The following is a 21,249-nucleotide window of genomic DNA, read 5'->3' on the forward strand; positions in this document are numbered from 1 at the left end:
TGTCTTGGAAGATTGAAGATTGTATTAAGTTATAGTATGTTACAATGTGTTGGATTCTATGAGATGAGGTTACAGTAGATTAGAATATAGTATATTATATTATATTATTATATATTTGGTTACAGTAAATTCTAGGTTAGATTTGGTGAAAGTACATTAGATCCTAGGATAAAATATGAGATGGTATAAGATCATATTGTACTATATATATATATATATATATATATATATATATATATAATGTGGGTTTTTCTAGCAGATCATAGAAACTGACGGAGAAACGCCACGACTGAAGAACAGAATCAGAGAACTGGAAGAACAGGTGAGCACTACAGCTAGTAGGTCAGCACTGTCTACAACCAGGGTGAAGGTCAGCACTGTCTACAGGGTAGAGGTCAGTACTGTCTACACCCAGGGTGGAGGTCAGCACTGTCTACAGGGTGGAGGTCAGCACTGTACAGGGTAGAGGTCAGTACTGTCTACACCCAGGGTGGAGGTCAGCACTGTCTACAGGGTGGAGGTCAGTACTGTCTACAGGGTGGAGGTCAGTACTGTCTACACCCAGGGTGGAGGTCAGTACTGTCTACAGGGTGGAGGTCAGCACTGTTTACAGGGTGGAGGTCAGCACTGTCTACAGGGTGGAGGTCAGTACTGTCTACACCCAGGGTGGAGGTCAGTACTGTCTACAGGGTGGAGGTCAGCACTGTCTACACCCAGGGTGGAGGTCAGTACTGTCTACAGGGTGGAGGTCAGTACTGTCTACAGGGTGGAGGTCAGTACTGTCTACAGGGTGGAGGTCAGTACTGTCTACAGGGTGGAGGTCAGTACTGTCTACACCCAGGGTGGAGGTCAGTACTGTCTACAGGGTGGAGGTCAGTAATGTCTACACCCAGGGTGGAGGTCAGTACTGCCAAAGTTGTTGTATTAAGAAGATGCCAACGTTATCTCAACATAATTAACAGAATAGGTAGTTTGTCAATAAGATCTGAATCAACCCTTCAAACCGTTTGCTGGGGCAGCGCCCCGATTGGCCGGTCATGCACCCAGCAATACGACATGTCAAGCTCCTCAGCCAAAACTATTTTCAGTAGAAAATGCTATATTTGAAGATAGCTTCTGCATTAAAATGCTTTTTTCAAGTCCATTCCAGAGGTTACCTTTAAATATAGCTTTTGTTAAACAAGATAATCATGAAAAATGAATACCTCTGGTAAGGTTTGTGAAGTGAAAATGCAATAGATGAAGTAGAAAGTAGACTTTCAGATTTTTGTAGAATGGGATTTAGATTCAAAGAAGCGCAATGTGTTGCTGGTTCCTTCAGCAGCCACTAGGAGCATTGGGACAGCCAGCGCTTGGTGGTTCAGGTTGGAGAACAACAGACCACCCTGGTCACATGACCTTCAGTCTGGACCCTGGGCTCACTAGACAGACTGCATCAGCCATCAGCTGGGTGGCAGACAGTGAACAGTGAAGTGAGGTCTAATGGGGTATCCATTAAATCAATAGTCAAGGTAATCATCTTGGATTGTGCCATCGTCGTCATCATTTAATCTTAATCCTTATATTCATTAACTCTTGAACCATTCAGGTGAATATGGCTGATTTTTCGGATGTTGGTCATTTCCTCATGTGTTCATACCACTTGTAACGTACCAGCTACCTTCACTCACTTAGAGATGCTGTCAAGTCATCTGACCAGATGACTCTGACCAGACTCTATTCAAATTACATTTAAAGAAAACCATCGTGATTGGGTGGATTGCACTGCAGTAGACCCTCAGTGTAGAGCAGTGGACCCTCAGTGGAGCCTCAGTGTAGAGCAGTGGACCCTCAGTGGACCCTCAGTGTAGAGCAGTGGACCCTCAGTGTAGAGCAGTGGAGCCTCAGTGTGGAGCCTCAGTGGACCCTCAGTGGAGCCTCAGTGTAGAGCAGTGGAGCCTCAGTGGAGCCTCAGTGTGGAGCCTCAGTGGACCCTCAGTGTAGAGCAGTGGAGCCTCAGTGGAGCCTCAGTAACCGAGTATAGCCCATGCACAGCTGCAATAGATCCTCATTTTCTAGCATTAAGCTCTGTTCACTCCCCCCGGTGCTAAAGCATGGTACTGCAGTTTCCCGGTCTGCAAGAGTCTTATCGATTGGTTAGCTCCGCTGGTCTGGATACGTCACCCCTTGTATTCTTCTGATTGATCGTAGTGTTATCCAATTGTGTGCAGTGATATTTTCAAATGCATGCTTGGTGCCGCCCCTCGAGTTGGGCCGTTTTCATTACTCGTTGCCAGACTGTAAAGCTTTCTAGATGTGGCTCTAGATTTTTCAGGCTACAGTACTGCACCGATGAGGAGGTTAGTACTGTAGTAAGCACCACACTGAATCGGTTGTGTTTAACATGCATGATTCCTCTCCTCTCCTCCCCTTTCCTCTCCTCCTCCCTCCTCTCCTCCTCTCCTCCCCTTTCCTCCTCCCTCCTCTCCTCCTCTCCTCCCCTTTCGTCTCCTCCTCCCTCCTCTCCTCCCCTCTCCTCCCTCCTCTCCTCCCCTCCTCCCCTCTCCTCCTCTCCTCCTCCCTCCTCCCCTCTCCTCCCCTCCTCTCCCCTCTCCTCCTCTCCCCTCTCCTCCTCCCTACTCTCCTCTCTTCTCTCTCCCTGCTCTCATTTAGGTCCACCGTTTGGGTCTCACTCTTTCTCTTGACAGTCAGGAGAAGAGAGACTTCATTGAAAGCTCCTCTAAGAACAACCAATCGGTTCTCTCCCTGCGGCGGGACCTCAGCCAGTCCCTGGACGCCGTCTCCAGGAAGCCCCTCCCAGCGGTTCTGCAGACTGAGACCCAGCGATTGGACCGGAGCCTCAGGGAGGAGGAGCTTAGAATGTCTGTGAGCCACTCATGACTCGGCCCTGGTTGGTCCAAGTTGAAGAGTGTGTGGTACTGATAGTTATATGATATATTTATATACGTGTGTATGTATATATATATATATATATGTGTATGTATATATATATGTGTGTATATATATATGTGTATGTATATATATGTATGTGTGTGTGTGTGTGTGTGTGTGTGTATATATGTATATATGTGTGTGTATATACGTAATATCAGTGTCAGTGTGGGCCAGTGTCTAGAAGCTTCACCACAAGGTTGTGTTTGTGCTTAATGTATTTATTATTGTGTGTGTGTGTATAGTAAAACCCCTTACCCTGGTTAGTGCCTTGCCTCTCACTGGGATGTAAACCGTCACCTTGTTTTATGCTTGAATGGATCACTGTAAAATATGCTTACTTCAATAAAATGTCATTTGTCCACAAGCCCCAATACATATGAGGACCCAAGAGACACCACGTTCAAATCACAGTGTACATAAAAATACAATTATTTGTCACTTCTAGTTTTCCATGGACACTTCCATTCTCTCTCTCTCTCTCTCTCTCTCTCTCTCTCTCTCTCTCTCTCTCTCTCTCTCTCTCTCTCTAGTTAGCTTATTTCCTCTACCAGTCATCATGTGAGTGTGTTTCCTGGTGTGTTCTCCTAGTGGAGATGCCAGCCTGGTCCTCAGAGGATCCATGTGAGCCTCCTAGCGGAGCCGCCCTCTGATTGGCTGACAGTCGCTTCACTCCTGGAGCCGCCGGTGGAAGGTGATGCGGTGATGTCACTGTTTTAGGTTTTCAATTTAAAAGGTCGCATATATTATATTGACATATATATAGGTTATAGTATATTAGGGACAATATATCGCGGGGTAAGGAAGCGGATCTCCGTGCGAAGGTCCAGGGGCAGCGGAGCCAGTCGGACTGATAGTGATCAGAGGAGCCGGGGAGGAACCGCTCCACGCCCGTCCGGACCTCCTCTCTCTCCCCCCGAGACCAGACCGCCTAGCGTCGAGGACCGGGGATCAGTGTGGTCCGTCTGTACAGCGGGACTTAGATTTTAGGCGGACATTGGGGTGATGTTTCGGCTTTAGTTCCAGATCAGATCACTGCCCACCAGACCCCGCCTCGGGCTGCGGGAGATGGTGAATCGAGGCTCGACTCTTTTCGACCAGCGGCTCTAGACCCGACGGAGCTCCGAACAGAAGACCTGACAGTGCGATGGTTCCCGCCGGCCTAGCGCTGCTGCTGGCCGCCCTGCTGCTGGCCCCCCGGCCGGCCGGTGAGACCTCCTGGCTCCATTAGGATCTAGATCACATGTGTATTTAATAGATGTATACACTGAATTTAGAAGATATATTAGTACAACATACTACTGTATTTTATAGTATTTAGTAGAATTATGTGAAACATGTGGAAGCTGTGTTTTTGTTCGCTGTTGGACAGCTACTGCACACATAGGCCTACACACACACACACACACACACACACACACACACACACACACACACACACACATGCATACACACGTATACACACACACACACACACACACACACGCACGTGCACACACACACACACACACACACACACACACACACACACACACACACACACACACACACGTGTGTGCAGTAGCTGTCCAACAGTGAACAAAAACACAGCGCACACACACACACTGTGTGTGTGTGTGTGTGTGTGTGTGTGTGAGTGTGCTTGTACATGTGTGACAGCGTCTCTCTGGGTTTTCTAACAACTGATAAGAGTCTCGATTCTACATTCCAGCTTCCTCTCATTGTCAACACAACATTGTGTGTGTGCGTGTTGTCTGGTTCCAAGAACTGAGTTTGGGGGCAGACATTCCTGGTCACTGACGCCCTTCCATGCACACATGCACACACACACACACACACACACACACACACACACACACACACACACACACACACACACACACACACACACACACACACAGTAGTGTAGAAGGACCTCACAACATTAGCCTCATCACAATGTGTTTGTCTGTCTGTCTATGCCTGTCAGTTTGTCTGTCTTCCCAGGTCTGTCTGTCTATGGCTGTCGGCCTATGCCACTCTGACACACAAATGCACACACACACACACACACACACACCCCACACAGTTTGTCACAGTTAGTCGCAGTACTGTAGACAGCTGCTAGCTGTCTACAGTACTACTAACAAAGCTGTTAGCATTGTTAGCCCAATGGTTTGTGTGTGTGTGTGTGTGTGTCTAGCTGCAGGGACGCAGGACAGAGAGTGTGTATTTGTGTGTGTGTGTCTAGCTGCAGGGACACAGGACAGAGAGTGTGTGTGTGTGTGTGTCTAGCTGCAGGGACGCAGGACAGAGAGTGTGTATTTGCGAAGCAGCAGCAGGGGGCGGAGCCAAACATCAGAGCATCCCACCAGGAGAACGCCACGGTCCGCTGCAGCCACGCCTCCTACTGCTATGGATTATGGGAAATAAACAAGGAGGAGGAAATCCACCTGGTCCAGCAAGGTCACACACACACACACACACACACACACACACACACACACACACACACACACAGGACCCCCTCATCATACAGGGTGGGTTCAACACCAACATCTGTAACATCCTGCTGTCAGTTCCCACTGGAGCAGATGGTGGTTGCTATGGATCATCAGATCATTATTCATATCAATGAAACTGGTTAGGGTTAGGGTTACATCTGTGAAAGAGGGTGCCCACTTGATAACCCCAATGATATTCTGCTTACTGCATACTGCTGTATTTACTGCTGTTAGTTGGGCTAGTTGCCGCGTGTTTTTCACCTTTGGTTGGTAGCTTAGTAGCCAGTGTGCTTATAAGGTTGGTTTGACCAGTCACTACCTGGAGCTTGCACTTAAACGGAGCCTGGGTCTGTTGAAGGTGGCATTGCTGTTTTTAGGCTGTGATAGCCATAGGATAGGATAGGTACATTGTATTTTATTTATTTATTTATTTTTCTTTACTTTTCACCTTTGGTTGGTAGTTTGGTAGCCAGCGTGCTTGTAAGGTTGGTTTGGACAGGGGCCTCTGAATATGTGTTTTCCTTGGATTTTGGCACAAGGGATTATAACATCTGATCCTGTGTATTAATGAAATATAGTATCTATAATATATATAAAGTAAACCTTCTACATATATTAATTAATAATGAATATTATAAGATATATATATATATATATATATACATATATAGTATTGTTATATAGTATTGTTGCTAATTGCTCCTAATTTGTATAAGTAAGGGATAATGTATAGAATGCCGGTCATTATCGGGAAATAATCCCCGACAGGGCGAACCGGACACCGACGTGAAGCGGAGGGGTCTTGCTTCGCCCTTGCTTCGCCCATTATCCCGCTTATTACACGGTTACTTGCCAAAACGAAAAAATAACTTCACACGGTGTGTCTTTTTACAATTACCATTCGTAGTGTTGATCAGAAGAGAAATAGGGTTGATAAGTTACCGGACTACTTGCGGAGTGATACAAAAAACGTGAATCACTCCACTTTCCTTGACAGCGGTCATTATTGAAAAATAATTCACCACCGGAAGTCGGGAAGGCCCATGCAAGTGGACGGAGCGTTCCACAGCATTGAGAAGAGCCGTGTAATAATGATAGATAATGCATATAGTATGTACAATATATATAGTACTATACATACATACATATCCTGTAAACATACTATATGTACTGTAAGTATCTCTCTCTCTATATATATATATATATATGTATGTGTATGTATAGTAAGTCCACCGCCTCCAGCCTCCTCATTTTGGACACACAACACCACTACTGTGTCATCCAGTCGATGAAGACATGATGAGAGGGGATTCTGTTCATGGAACACGACCGCTATGGATCACTACTCTGAACCAGCGTGACCCTCCCACACGGTGCAGACAGCATGTTGCTGCACCAGGATGGACTCATAGATGGAGCCTCCACATGGAGAGTACTGGAACTGGTCCGCTAGGCGGTCCAGGTGCGTAATGGACCTCATGGAATAAGCTTGGATCGGTTACAGAATGGAATCAATCTGGTCCCCCTGGAAAGACCCCAGGGCCTAGCAGCCCTCTACTGATGGCCGCCCCCCCGGGACGCATGTCACCCAGCAGCAACATCACAGTGGGGCTCATTGCAGAGCCAAATAGGCAGAGCTTGATCTAGTCCAGTGGAGCTGGACCTAGAGGTGGAGCTGGACCTAAAGCTGGACCTAAAGGTAGAGCTGGACCTAAAGGTGGAGCTGGACCTAGAGCTGGACCTAGAGGTGGAGCTGGACCTAGAGGTGGACCTAGAGGTGGAGCTGGACCTAGAGCTGGACCTAGAGGTGGAGCTGGACCTAGAGGTGAACCTAGTGGTGGAGCTGGACCTAGAGGTGGAGCTGGACCTAGAGGTGGAGATGGACCTAGAGGTGAACCTAGAGGTGGAGATGGACCTAGAGGTGGACCTAGAGGTGGAGCTGGACCTAGAGGTGGACCTAGAGCTGGACCTAGAGGTGGAGCTGGACCTAGAGGTGGAGCTGGAGGTGGAGCTGGACCTAGAGGTGGAGCTAGAGCTGGACCTAGAAGTGGAACTAGAGGTGGACCTAGAGCTGGACCTAGAAGTGGAGCTGGACCTAGATGTGGAGCTGGAACTAGAGGTGGAGCTGGACCTAGAGCTGGACCTAGAGGTGGTCCTAGAGGTGGACCTAGAGATGGACCTAGAGGTGGAGCTAGAGGTGGAGCTAGACCTAGAGGTGGAGCTGGAACTAGAGGTGGACCTAGAGATAGACCTAGAGGTGGACCTAGAGGTGGAGATGGACCTAGAGGTGGACCTAGAGCTGGACCTAGAGGTGGAGCTAGACCTAGAGGTGGAGCTGGAACTAGAGGTTGACCTAGAGGTGGAGCTAGACCTAGAGGTGGAGCTGGAACTAGAGATGGATTTAGAGGTGAAGCCAAAGGTGGAGCTGGACCTAGAGGTGGACCTAAAGGTGGAGATAGAGGTGGACCTAGAGGTGGAGCTAGACCTAGAGGTGCACCTAGAGGTAGACGTAGAGGTGGACGTGGGGGAGCTGGACCTAGAGCTGGACCTAATTGATTGAATTTATATAGCGCTTTTCTAGACACTCAAAGACGCTTTACAGTGAAGGGGGAACCTCACTAACCACCACCAATGTGTAGCACCCACTTGGGTGATGCACGGCAGCCAATCTGCGCCAGAACGCTCACCACACACCAGCTTGAGGTGGAGAGTGAGGGAATTAATGAATGAGCCAATTATACAGAGGTGGAGCTGGACCTAGAGCTGGACCTAGAGGTGGAGCTGGACCTAGAGCTGGACCTAGAGGTGGAGCTGGACCTAGAGCTGGACCTAGAGGTGGACGTGGGAGAGCTGGACCTAGAGGTGGACCTAGAGCTGGAGCTGGACTAGGTCAACCCGTTGGCTCTGCAGTGAGCAGCCTCAAATGGGAGGAGTGACGGTTGGGTCGTGTCCCTTGAGCTATCTGGACACAAACGCAAAGTTGTTCAGGAGGAATTAAAGGCTGGGAATGAGTCACACAGTGGCCAGTCTTGCCCCATGTACTTTGCAAGTCAGATGGGTCTACTCGGTTCTGGTTTGACCATCCCAAGGTGAATGGCATGTGTCAAAGTTTGATGCATACTCCAGATGACTGGAGTTGGACGGAGGACTTTCCAGTGTGACAGACAAGACAACCTTTTGCAGGAAATGCATTTCCTAGTTGATTTATTGGTGTTCTGCTCCTCAGGTTGCTGGCCACACAATGGCAGTCAGCAGCACTGTCATGACGACCATTGCCTAGTGACCACCCCCCCCTCCCAGATGGCCAGGAGGGAGTACCGGTTCTGCTGCTGCAGCAGAGATTTGTGTAACTTCAACTTCAGCCACAGTCCCCCCCTGGGACGCTCGGCGGCAGAGCCCTCCCCTGGTCAGAACAACCACGGCTATATCTCCAAATACGTATATCTTCACCAATATCTTTATCTTCATCAATATCTATATCTTCACCAATATCTTTATCTTCATCAATATCTATATCTTCACCAATATCTTTATCTTCATCAATAACTATATCTCCATCTATATCTTCACCAATATCTTTATCTTCATCAATAACTATATCTCCATCTATATCTTCACCAATATCTATCTTCATCAATAACTATATCTCCATCTATATCTTCACCAATATCTTTATCTTCATCAATAACTATATCTCCATCTATATCTTCACCAATATCTATATCTTCATAAATAACTATATCTCCATCGATATCTTCACCAATATCTTTATCTTCATCAATAACTATATCTCCATCTATATCTTCACCAATATCTTTATCTTCATCAATATCTATATCTTCATCAATAACTATCTTCAACAATAACTATCTCCACCTATTTCTTCATCAATATCTATGTCTTCATCAATACCAATATCTTCATCAATAACTTCAACATCTTATCGTCAATATCTTATCATCAATATCTTATTATCAATATCTTTATGCATAACTTATCATCAATATCAATATCTTCATCTATATACAGTATTATAATTTATCATCAATATCGAATTATCAATATCTTCATCAATATCTTATTATCAATGTCTTCATCAATATCTTCGTCAATATCTCATTCCTATCATAATAAATGAGCTGCTCGACCCATGGTGATGTCATGGTGATGTCATGGTGATGTCATGGTGATGTCATAATGATGTCATGGTGATGTCATGGTGATGTCACCCTACAGCCCTCCATCCCCTGCCCCAAGAGGAGATGCTGGTCATTGCTATGGTTACTGTCACCCTAGCCCTGCTGCTGATGGGAGCCTTGTTGCTTGGATACCGCATATTGAAAGGTACACACACACACACACACACACACACACACAGACACACACATTTCTGCCCGTTGTGTGTCAGTATTGCGGCATGTGTATCTGGCTATATGGCTGGTCTGGTGACTGGAGCCCAGAGCCTCCACAGCACTGACCCCGTTTAGCTTCTGAAGCCTTGTTCCAATCAATCATGGTTTAACCAATCAGAGCATTCAGAGAGGAGACAGCCCTGTGTTGAGCTCCAAACACACACACTGATTTAAACGTCTGATTCTGAGTGACCAGCTGAGATAAGGCCTGTGTGTGTGTGTGGGTGTGTGTGTGTGTGTGTGTATGTATGTGTGTGTGGGGGTGTGTGTGTGTGTGTGTGGGGGGGGGTGTGTGTGTGTGGGGGGGGGGTGGGTGTGTGTGTGTGGGGGGGGGGGGGTAGGTAACTACAAGCAGAGTGTGGTGAATCCAGGTGTGATGGAGGCAGCAAACTCACAGCCTGTTGACTTGGAAGACCTGAAGTTACTGGAGGTACACGCACATACACACCCACACACACATACACATGCACACACACACACACACACACACACGCACAATCCCCTTTGTCTCTCTCTCTCCGCAGTGTATCGGGCGAGGGAGGTATGGCTCTGTGTTCAGGGCGGTGTTGAAGCAGCGCACCGTGGCGGTCAAGGTGTTCTCCTCCCACCATCACTACGTCACCGAGCGCTCTGTGTACCTGCTGCCGTTGCTACGGCAACACGAAAACATGGCTGCCTTCCTGGGTGCTGAAGAGAGGACCTCAGAGGGGCGCACCGAGTACCTGCTGGTCTTGGAGTACTACCCCCTGGTACTACTAGTACTACTAGTACTACTACACACTAATATACACTAGTACCTGCTGGTCCTGGAGTACTACCCCCTGGCACTACGTAACCAGCAACAACAAACTCAGGCAGCATGCGAGAAATATGTTTTCAGCAGCTAGCTGTCAGTTCACTTCGGGTCCATATCAGTTCTCCGACGCTCCATTGTTCCTCTCGGTCATATGCCGACTCCTCCACCGGCAGAGCAGCCGGAGGAGGAGTCGGCATACGAGGTTGGAACAATGGAGCGTTGGAGAAATCTGGACTTCAGAGTCAAAGCCAAAGTTCCTTTCCTCCAATTCCTTCTCCCCCATGGGCGAGACAGACACTACGAGTCTGTACTTGTAGCACGTTACTACTTTACAACCTCGTTGATGAGCAACATTTAGAAAAACATGTACTTTTTCTTAGGTGAAATTGAAGCGTAATGTGTACATGTTGATGATGATACACTTCTTATAGGGGGTAACTAGTCTCCTTATACTTCTGGCTCACAGCCCCCGGAAAAAAGATCTCGAGCATGCACAGAACGCAAACTCCGATATGCGATACGATGCTGATATACATGCAGGTAGAATACAGACTATGAACGACTTATCTCGGCGTTCTTATCCGATTTAGCTTGTCCATTCATGTGCTGATTTTTGTGCGAAGTAGATCGGATAAAGGTGTTTACATGCATTTTACAAGTCCTGTTGTGGTCTTATTAGTTTATTTACCCGATTCTGACTCTCCATGTATACGTACGAGTGTGTGTGTGTGTGTGTGTGTGTGTGTGCTGTCTGGGGGCCTTCAGTGAGTGTGTGTGTGTGTGTGTGTGCTGCCTGGGGGCCTTCAGTGAGTGTGTGTGTATGTGTGTGTGCTGTCTGGGGGCCCTCAGTGAGTGAGTGTGTGTGTGTGTGTGTGTGTGTGTGTGTGTGTGTGTGTGTGTGTGCTGTCTGGGGGCCCTCAGTGAGTGTGTGTGTGTGTGTGTTTAGGGATGTCTCGGGGCCTTCAGTGAGTGTGTGTGTGCAGGGCTGTCTGGGGGCCCTCAGTGAGTGTGTGTGTGTGTGTGCAGGGCTGTCTCGGGGCCTTCCTGTCGCTCCACGCTCCAGACCTGCCGTCCTGCTGCAGGATGCTCCAGAGCGCCACCTCTGGCCTGGCCTTCCTCCACGCAGAGCTGCACCGAGGAGGTACACACACACACACAGGCACACACACACATATACACAAACACACACGTACACAAACACAGACACACACACACACACACACTCACATACGTACACAGACACACACACACACACACACACACACACATAACTCGCTCGCACACACGCGAACTTAGGAACCGGAAGTACATAACTCATCAACAGGAAGCGTTTGAGGACAAACAGAACCACAGTTTACTTTTCTGAAGATGTAATCTCACTGTCCTGCCTCTTATCACAACAATGATATGTTTTGCATGCAGATATATATATAGATTTTTATATACAGGGGTGCACGTAACTTTTTTAGTGAGTTAGGTGAGTACCAGGAAATGGTGTTTGGTACGCACTCCACACTTGTTTAGGGACGGTGTGTTTAGAGTGACGTTGTGGGGACGGTGTGTTTAGGGACGGTGTGTTTAGAGTGACGTTGTGGGGACGTGTGTTTAGAGTGACGTTGTGGGGACGTGTGTTTAGGGATGGTGTGTTTAGAGATGGTGTGTTTAGAGTGACGTTGTGAGGACGTGTGTTTAGAGTGACGTTGTGGGGATGTGTGTTTAGAGTGATGTTGTGAGGACATGTGTTTAGAGTGATGTTGTGAGGACGTGTGTTTAGGGACGGTGTGTTTAGAGTGATGTTGTGAGGACGGTGTGTTTAGAGTGACGTTGTGGGGACGTGTGTTTAGGGACAGTGTGTTTAGAGATGGTGTGTTTAGAGTGACATTGTGAGGATGTGTGTTTAGAGTGACGTTGTGGGGACATGTGTTTAGAGTGATGTTGTGAGGATGTGTGTTTAGAGTGATGTTGTGGGGACGTGTGTTTAGGGACGGTGTGTTTAGAGTGACGTTGTAGGGACGTGTGTTTAGAGTGACGTTGTGCGGATGTGTGTTTAGGGACGGTGTGTTTAGGGACGGTGTGTTTAGAGACGGTGTGTTTAGAGTGATGTTGTGAGGACGGTGTGTTTAGAGTGATGTTGTGGGGACGTGTGTTTAGGGACGTGTGTTTAGAGTGACGTTGTGAGGACGGTGTGTTTAGGGATGGTGTGTTTAGAGTGAAGTTGTGGGGACGTGTGTTTAGAGACGGTGTGTTTAGAGTGACGTTGTGGGGACGTGTGTTTAGAGTGATGTTGTGGGGACGTGTGTTTAGGGACGGTGTGTTTAGAGTGACGTTGTGGGGACGTGTGTTTAGAGTGACGTTGTGGGGACGTGTGTTTAGAGTGACGTTGTGGGGACGTGTGTTTAGAGTGACGTTGTGCGGATGTGTGTTTAGGGACGGTGTGTTTAGAGACGGTGTGTTTAGAGTGATGTTGTGGGGACGTGTGTTTAGCATGACTTTGTGAGGACGGTGTGTTTAGGGACTGTGTTTAGAGTGACGTTGTGAGGACGGTGTGTTTAGAGTGACGTTGTGGGGACGTGTGTTTAGGGACGTGTGTTTAGAGTGACGTTGTGAGGACAGTGTGTTTAGGGATGGTGTGTTTAGAGTGAAGTTGTGGGGACGTGTGTTTAGAGACGGTGTGTTTAGAGTGACGTTGTGGGGACGTGTGTTTAGAGTGATGTTGTGGGGACGTGTGTTTAGGGACGGTGTGTTTAGAGACGGTGTGTTTAGAGTGACGTTGTGGGGACGTGTGTTTAGAGTGACGTTGTGGAGACGGTGTGTTTAGCGTGACGTTGTGAGGATGGTGTGTTTAGAGTGACGTTGTGGGGACGTGTGTTTAGCATGACGTGAGGACGGTGTGTTTAGGGACTGTGTTTAGAGTGACGTTGTGAGGACGGCGTGTTTAGAGTGACGTGGGGACGTGTGTTTAGAGTGATGTTGTGGGGACGTGTGTTTAGCATGACTTTGAGGACGGTGTGTTTAGGGACTGTGTTTAGAGTGACGTTGTGAGGACGGTGTGTTTAGAGTGACGTTGTGGGGACGTGTGTTTAGGGACGTGTGTTTAGAGTGACGTTGTGAGGACGGTGTGTTTAGGGATGGTGTGTTTAGAGTGAAGTTGTGGGGACGTGTGTTTAGAGACGGTGTGTTTAGAGTGACGTTGTGGGGACGTGTGTTTAGAGTGATGTTGTGGGGACGTGTGTTTAGAGTGATGTTGTGGGGACGTGTGTTTAGGGACGGTGTGTTTAGAGACGGTGTGTTTAGAGTGACGTTGTGGGGACGTGTGTTTAGAGTGACGTTGTGGAGACGGTGTGTTTAGCGTGACATTGTGAGGACGGTGTGTTTAGAGTGACGTTGTGGGGACGTGTGTTTAGCATGACGTGAGGACAGTGTGTTTAGGGTGACGTTGTGAGGACGGTGTGTTTAGAGTGACGTGGGGACGTGTGTTTAGAGTGACGTTGTGAGGACGGTGTGTTTAGGGATGGTGTGTTTAGAGTGACGTTGTGGGGACGTGTGTTTAGAGACGGTGTGTTTAGAGTGACATTGTGGGGACGTGTGTTTAGGGACGGTGTGTTTAGAGTGACGTTGTGGGGACGTGTGTTTAGAGTGACGTTGTGGGGACGTGGGTTTAGGGACGGTGTGTTTAGAGACGGTGTGTTTAGAGTGACGTTGTGGGGACGTGTGTTTAGAGTGACGTTGTGGAGACGGTGTGTTTAGCATGACGTTGTGAGGATGGTGTGTTTAGAGTGACGTTGTGGGGACGTGTGTTTAGGGACGTTTGTTTAGAGTGACGTGAGGACGGTGTGTTTGTGGATGGTGTGTTTAGAGTGACGTTGTGGGGATGTGTGTTTAGAGTGATGTTGTGGGGACATGTGTTTAGGAACGGTGTGTTTAGAGTGACGTTGTGGGGACGTGTGTTTAGAGTGACGTTGTGGGGACGGTGTGTTTAGCGTGACGTTGTGAGGACGGTGTGTTTAGGGACTGTGTTTAGAGTGATGTTGTGAGGACGGTGTGTTTAGGGACGGTGTGTTTAGAGTGACGTTATGGGGACGTGTGTTTAGAGTGACGTTGTGGGGACGTGTGTTTAGAGTGACGTTGTGAGGACGGTGTGTTTAGGGATGGTGTGTTTAGAGTGACGTTGTGGGGACGTGTGTTTAGAGACAGTGTTTAGAGTGACGTTGTGGGGACGGTGTGTTTAGCATGACGTTGTGAGGACGGTGTGTTTAGGGACTGTGTTTAGAGTGACGTTGTGAGGACGGTGTGTTTAGAGTGACGTTGTGGGAATGTGTGTTTAGAGTGACGTTGTGGGGACATGTGTTTAGAGTGACGTTGTGGGGACGTGAGTTTATGGATGCTGTGTTTAGAGTGACGTGGGGACGTGTGTTTAGAGTGACGTTGTGGAGACGTGTGTTTAGAGCTGATGTTGTGGGGACAGTGTCTTTAGAGGTGTTGTTATGGGGACGGTGTGTTTAGGGATGGTGTTTTTAGAGTGACGTTGTGGGGACGGTGTGTTTAGAGTGATGCTGTGGGGACGTGTGTTTTGGGACGGTGTGTTTAGAGTGAAGTTGTGGGGACGGTGTGTTTAGAGGGACGGTGTGTTTAGAGTGACGTTGTGGGGACGATGTGTTTAGAGTAGGGATGGGCGATTAATCGAATTTTGATCGTGATTTCGATTTCAGAGTGAAACGATCACCAAACTAATATAATCGAGTTGAAACTATTTTTAAAAGAAAAAAATTTTTTTAATAGAAATTGCAGAACAGCTGGATTCATATTTGGGCTTTATTTTCTATTCAACTATTTTGTGTATATTTTTAAGGGGAAATTTGAAAGTTCTCATTTACTGTTTTTTTTGGAGAGAAATTATGAATAAATGCATCATGTTTTCAAACTCAAAAATAATCGTTTGAATAATCGAGATTTCAATATTGACCAAAATGATTAAGATTTTTTCCATAATCAAGCAGCCCTACTTTAGAGTGACGTTGTGGGGATGGTGTGTTTAGGGACGGTGTGTTTAGAGTGACGTTGTGGGGACGTGTGTTAAGGGATGGCGTGTGTTTAGAGCTGATGTTGTGGGGACGGTGTCTTTAGAGGTGTTGTTATGGGGACAGTGTGTTTAGGGACAGTGTCTTTAGAGGTGTTATGAGGACGGTGTGTTTAGGGATGGTGTGTTTAGAGTGACGTTGTGGGGACGTGTGTTTAGGGATGGTGTGTTTAGTGACATTGTGGAGACATGTGTTTAGAGTGACGTTGTGGGGACGGTGTATTTAGAGGTGTTGTTATGGGGACAGTGTGTTATAATTGTAACCATGGTGACCATGTGTTCAGAGTTGTACAAGCCGGCGGTGTGCCACAGGGACATCAACAGCAGGAACATCCTGGTCCGCGGAGACCTCAGCTGTGTCCTCAGTGACTTCGGCCTGTCCATGACCCTGACCCGCACTGGACTGCCCCCGCAGGGGGAAGAGGAGCACTGCGCCATCTCAGAGGTATCTGCGTGTGTGTGTGTGTGTGTGTGTGTGTGTGTGTGTGAAGGAAGGAGAATGTCCTTTTAAGATCAATATAAACACAGAAACTCTCCTTTCAGACAGTAAGGGGAGTATTGTTGAGGTTGAGCGGTTGAAGGGAACCCTGGTATTTCTTACATTTAGCTCCTACTATATTTAATATTTAATATATTCATATAATAATATATTATATTATATTGAGAAGTGCTACATTTCAATCCCCTGTGATGAACAGGCAAGATATATTCCCTGATTTGATCCCAGAAGAGATTTTCTGATTGGTCCGAACTGTGCTCATTCCGAGGCAGTGAGGACCAGACCCAGATTCCAACAGCGCCATTCACTCAATAACAGCTGACCGATAGCTATGCCATTTCTAACTGATTGCACTCAAACAATAGCTCTGTTTAACTTTCATACTGAATATTTAAAGAAAAGCAACCACTATATTTAAACCTTAACTATGTAACTTTTCTTCTGCAGCAAAAAAAATGTACTAGAAAGTTTCCCAAAAATAAGGAATAAACATAATATTCTGTTCCACTTCGGCCAAGCATGGACAATCTCAGACCAAAATTGAGAAGACATACTATTACTGTAGCTCAAACTTCAGCAACCAGAGGGTATTCAATCAAAACATGCATAACTTGCTAAATCTCAAACTAAGGGGATTGAATTACAATTCAGAGGGAATTGTCTGTCTGACACGGTTGCAGGATGCAGTGTATATTGAAGCAGCCTCGTAGTTATATCATTGTCACTATCTAGTCACAACTGATTTGTAGAATGAAGAAGAAAGTAGAATAATAACTCAAAGCAAGTTTTCGAATCGAACTAGAGGGATATTCTCAGGCGTTCCGTGCTGTGACGCGGGCGGCTCTAGGTCAATCGGACCATGACATGATATTTTTAATGCCTCAGTACCGTCAACAATTAAAAACTGTTAAACCATCCACAAGGACAGTAAGACAATGGACGCCTGCTGTTGCGGACATGTTAAGTGACTGTAAGGAACAAACGGATTGGAATGTTTTTAGGGATGCCAGATACAGAGATAGTCTAGAAGATAAATTAAAGCTAGAGATACTAGAGGGGTATGGCAGGGACTGCAGAGGATCACTGGGTACAAGACTAAACAGGCAGCTCAAGATGTAGACCCACAGACCTAACACAGCCTCTGCACTTACAACAGACCCTGTAACCCCACCATTTGTGGTTAAGGAGCATGAAGTCAAAGCCCGGCTCCGCAAACAGAATGTGAGGAAGGCATCAGGGCCAGACGGTGTGTCTGCTTTTACTCTTAAGAGCTGTGCCCATCAACTGGCCTCTGTATTCACAGATATTTTTAACTGGTCTCTTTGTGAGTGCAAAGTCCCTACATGTTTTAAATCTGCTTTAATCATCCCTGTACCTAAAAATCAAATGTCAGCTGTCTGAATGACTACAGGCCTGTTGCTCTGACCTCCACGGCTGGTCTGTGAACAGTTAGCCAGTGTTGAGATGGACAGCCATCTATTCGTCTACTGTGCTAACAGGTCTGTAGAGGATGCTGTGTCTCTATGCCTTCACAGCATCCTGCAGCACCTGGAGGCCCCAGCTACATATGCAAGAGTTTTATTCATAGACTATAGTTCTGCTTTTAATACTATTTTACCCATTACATTATGTGGTAAACTTCAGCTGATGGGAATCAATCAATCTCTCTGTCACTGGATCTTAAACTTTTTAACTGACCAAAGGCAGGTGGTGAAAATGGGCAACCTGTTCTCCAATTCAACTAATCTCAACACTGGGGCCCCACAAGGGTGTGTCCTCTCCTCTGTCTCCTCTGCTCTACTTTCTCTACACCAATGACTATGTGTCCCATTCTAACAATGTTAAAATATTGAAATATGTGGACGACACATCGGTAGCAGGACTGATTAGTAACAGTTGTGAGTCAGACTACAGAGCTGAAGTGGCAGCCTTAGAGATATGGTGTAAAAGGAACAACCTATTTTTAAATGTTAACAAAACAAAAGAAGTGATCATAGATTTTAGGAAGAACAGGTTTGTTCACTCCTCACTGATCATTGATGACCAGGCGATGGAGAGAGCGTCCAGCTTTACATTTCTTGGCTCCACCATTTGTCAGTCCCTGAAGTGGGAGGTCAACACCAACCTCATTATAAGCAAAGCCCACCAGAGGCTTCACTTTCTGCGACAGCTCAGGAAGTACTTTCCTGAGCACTAGCTCAGGAAGGTAGCCAGGGATGCAATGCTCCAATTTTACAGAGCCACAGTGGAAAGTGTTCTAGCTTTCTCCATCACTGTGTGGTATGGCAACTCCACCTCTTCAGAGAGGAAGCAGTTGGAGAAGGTATCCAAAATCATAGGACATGCCATCCCATCTGTAGCCTCTATCTACGCCACGCGGACCAGCCATAAAATCCCTCCCACCCTGCCAGGGAGCTCTTCAAACTCTTTCCTTCTGGAAAGAGAGTGCAAAGTCTCAGGGGTAAAACATCCAGGTTTTGCAATAGCACGTACCCTGCCATTATCAGGCTCCTCAATGCTCAGGACTCAGTAAACCTGTGCTAAATGCACTCTATGCACTTTATAGACTGCACAAACACGTCATGGAATAGCACAAGATCTTTTGATCTTTTTACTGGTTTCAATGATTGTGTCATTGTATTTTATGTACTGCATGTACTCTGCGTGTATTGCCTTATTTTAACCTGTGTTGCACTAAGACAAATTCCAATCAACTGTGTTGACATGGCAATAAATAGTTATCTATTAGTTATCTATCTATCTATATCTATTTATGTATCTATGTATCTATCTATATATCTATCTATCGATATAAATAATAAGCATTTCTCATTTTAATGGAAATATGAAATACATAACAGCTAGTGCTTTTGATAAATGTGCATCTTAACTTTATTAAGATCATAGAACAAGGTTGTTATTGCTCCAGTTCCCATTTTGCTCCTTTATTGGTGACTTAATGTCCCATGTCCTCTGTCCTGTTCCATGTCCTATGTCCTGCACCATGTCCTATGTCCTGCACCATGTCCTCTGTCCTGTCCCAGGCCGGGACCCTGCGCTACATGGCCCCTGAGGTGCTGGAGGGGGCCGTCAACCTCAAGGACTGTGAGTCGGCTCTGAAGCAGGTGGACGTCTACGCCCTGGGCCTGGTGTACTGGGAGACCATCAGGAGGTGTCCGGAACTCTACCCCACAGGTACTATACTGTACTCTACTATACTGTACTATACTATACTATACTGAGACCATCAGGAGGTGTCCTGAACTCTACCCCACTGGTACTATACTGTACTATACTATACTATACTGCAGTGTACTAACACTATACTACACTATACTATACTGAGATCTTCAGGAGGTGTCTGGACCTCTACGCTTCAGGTACTATACTCTACTGTACTGTACTGTAATGTACTAGAGACATCAGGAGGTGTCCGGATTGGCTTAGCTCAGGAGGTAGAGCAGGTTGACTTGTAACCGGAAGGTTGCTAGTTCGATCCTTGGCTCCTCCTAGTGTCGATGTGTCCCTGAGCGAGACACTTAACCCTAACTGCTCCTGACGAGCTGGCTGTCATCTTGGATGGTTGACTCCGCCGTTGGTGTGTATTAACCGTTGTAAATCGCTTTGGATTAAAGCGTCTGCTAAATGCCCTAAATGTAAAATGTACCCCACAGGTACTATACTGTACTGTGCTATACTGTACTGTACTATACTATACTGTAGTCTACTAACACTATACTACACTATATTATAGTGTAGACTTCAGGAAGTGTGTCCGGACCTCTACCCCACAGGTACTAATACTTTGCTATACTGTACTGTACTATACTTTTTTATACTATACTGTACTATACTGTACTACAGTGTACTGTACTATAATGTATTATACTGTACTATACTATAGGCAAGGCAAGGCAACTTTATTTATATAGCACTTTTCATACACAGGACAGACTCAAAGTGCTTCACATATAAACATTGTCATACAATAAAAGAAAATAATAAATAAGTAAAAAGTAAAATAGATAGAAAATAAAGGCAAAGTTAAAAAAAACATTTTAGAAACATTTTAGAAAGGCAAAGTAAAAAAAAAGAAAGTGAGAAAATAAAGGCAAAGTTAGTAATAAAATAAAAAATAGATAGAAGCATTGTAGATTTAAGATTTAGCAGAAAGCTAAAGCAAACATAAAAGTTTCTTGTTTTAAAATCTGTCAGAGTTGGGGCAAGTCTTAAATCCTCAGGGAGTTTATTCCAGCTATTTGTTGCATAGTAACTAAATCCTGCTTCCCCATGTTTCGTGTTGACTCTGGGGATAATTAACAGATTGGTCTCAGAGGATCTTAGTGGAGCTTAGTTATGTAGTGGAAGCATATCAGTTAAATATTTTGGCCCTAAACCATGTAGGGATTTATAGGTTAGCAACATGATTTTAAAATCAATTCTCTGACATACAGGGAGCCAATGTAACTATTTAAGAAATTATGTAATATGTTCAAATTTTTTGGTCTTTGTTAGAACTCTAGCAGCAGCATTCTGAACAAGCTGTAGTTGCCTAAAGGCTGCCCCACACTACACAATTTTTTAATCTTATGCAATTTTTGAGTCGGAGTACACCACACACATAAAGAGAATCTCAGCTGATTTGTTGCTCTCCGATCGTAAATACAAATACATAAGATTCGAACACAGGACGGAACACCACACACTATAGGATAATCCATTTTCACTGTTGATAATCGCGTCAACAGTGAAAATGGATCAGCGTCTTTTGACAGCAGTTGTTTCCGCTGTGCTTATGCTTACATAATAAAAAAACGTTACAACCTTGTTGATGACCAACATTTAGAAAAACATGTTGGCCTACTTTTAATTCAGCCTTGGGTGAATTCGAAGCGTAGTGTTGTTATGATATTTTAGTCCAGGAAAGGCCGCCGAGACAGGATCGCTTTTAACTCACTTTATTTGGTTAAGGTTATTGATCTATTGTCTATCGTCTATGAAACAAAAGGAGAGGGATCGTATATAACACGCGTGGAGCGTCTCTAAGCTTT

The 21,249-nt window shown here is 46.0% G+C and overlaps 2 protein-coding genes across 5 annotated transcripts in view; both read left to right on the plus strand.

The window, feature by feature from the left end:
• The window catches only part of LOC311358488 (uncharacterized protein), a 34,950-nt gene extending 31,785 nt beyond the window's left edge, over nt 1-3,165 (plus strand). For 3 of the 4 annotated variants that reach the window (XM_084478530.1, XM_084478532.1, XM_084478533.1), the window contains 2 exons: nt 257-322; nt 2,653-3,165. In XM_084478530.1, coding sequence (XP_084334656.1) covers nt 257-322; nt 2,653-2,880 — 294 coding nt within the window. In that variant the 3' untranslated portion in view covers nt 2,881-3,165. The remainder of the gene's footprint in view (nt 1-256; nt 323-2,652) is intronic. The other variant, XM_084478531.1, reaches the window with a different exon arrangement.
• Nucleotides 3,166-3,669: 504 nt separating this feature from the next.
• The window catches only part of bmpr2b (bone morphogenetic protein receptor, type II b (serine/threonine kinase)), a 34,862-nt gene continuing 17,282 nt past the window's right edge, over nt 3,670-21,249 (plus strand). Inside the window, exons 1-9 of the mRNA XM_084478462.1 lie at nt 3,670-4,139; nt 5,206-5,376; nt 8,641-8,820; nt 9,651-9,758; nt 10,168-10,256; nt 10,351-10,575; nt 11,649-11,763; nt 15,984-16,144; nt 19,243-19,393. Coding sequence (XP_084334588.1) covers nt 4,079-4,139; nt 5,206-5,376; nt 8,641-8,820; nt 9,651-9,758; nt 10,168-10,256; nt 10,351-10,575; nt 11,649-11,763; nt 15,984-16,144; nt 19,243-19,393 — 1,261 coding nt within the window. The 5' untranslated portion in view covers nt 3,670-4,078. The remainder of the gene's footprint in view (nt 4,140-5,205; nt 5,377-8,640; nt 8,821-9,650; nt 9,759-10,167; nt 10,257-10,350; nt 10,576-11,648; nt 11,764-15,983; nt 16,145-19,242; nt 19,394-21,249) is intronic.

This window comes from Micromesistius poutassou, assembly GCF_964030765.1.
Source record: "Micromesistius poutassou genome assembly, chromosome: 14".
Classification (NCBI taxonomy): Eukaryota; Metazoa; Chordata; class Actinopteri; order Gadiformes; family Gadidae; genus Micromesistius; species Micromesistius poutassou.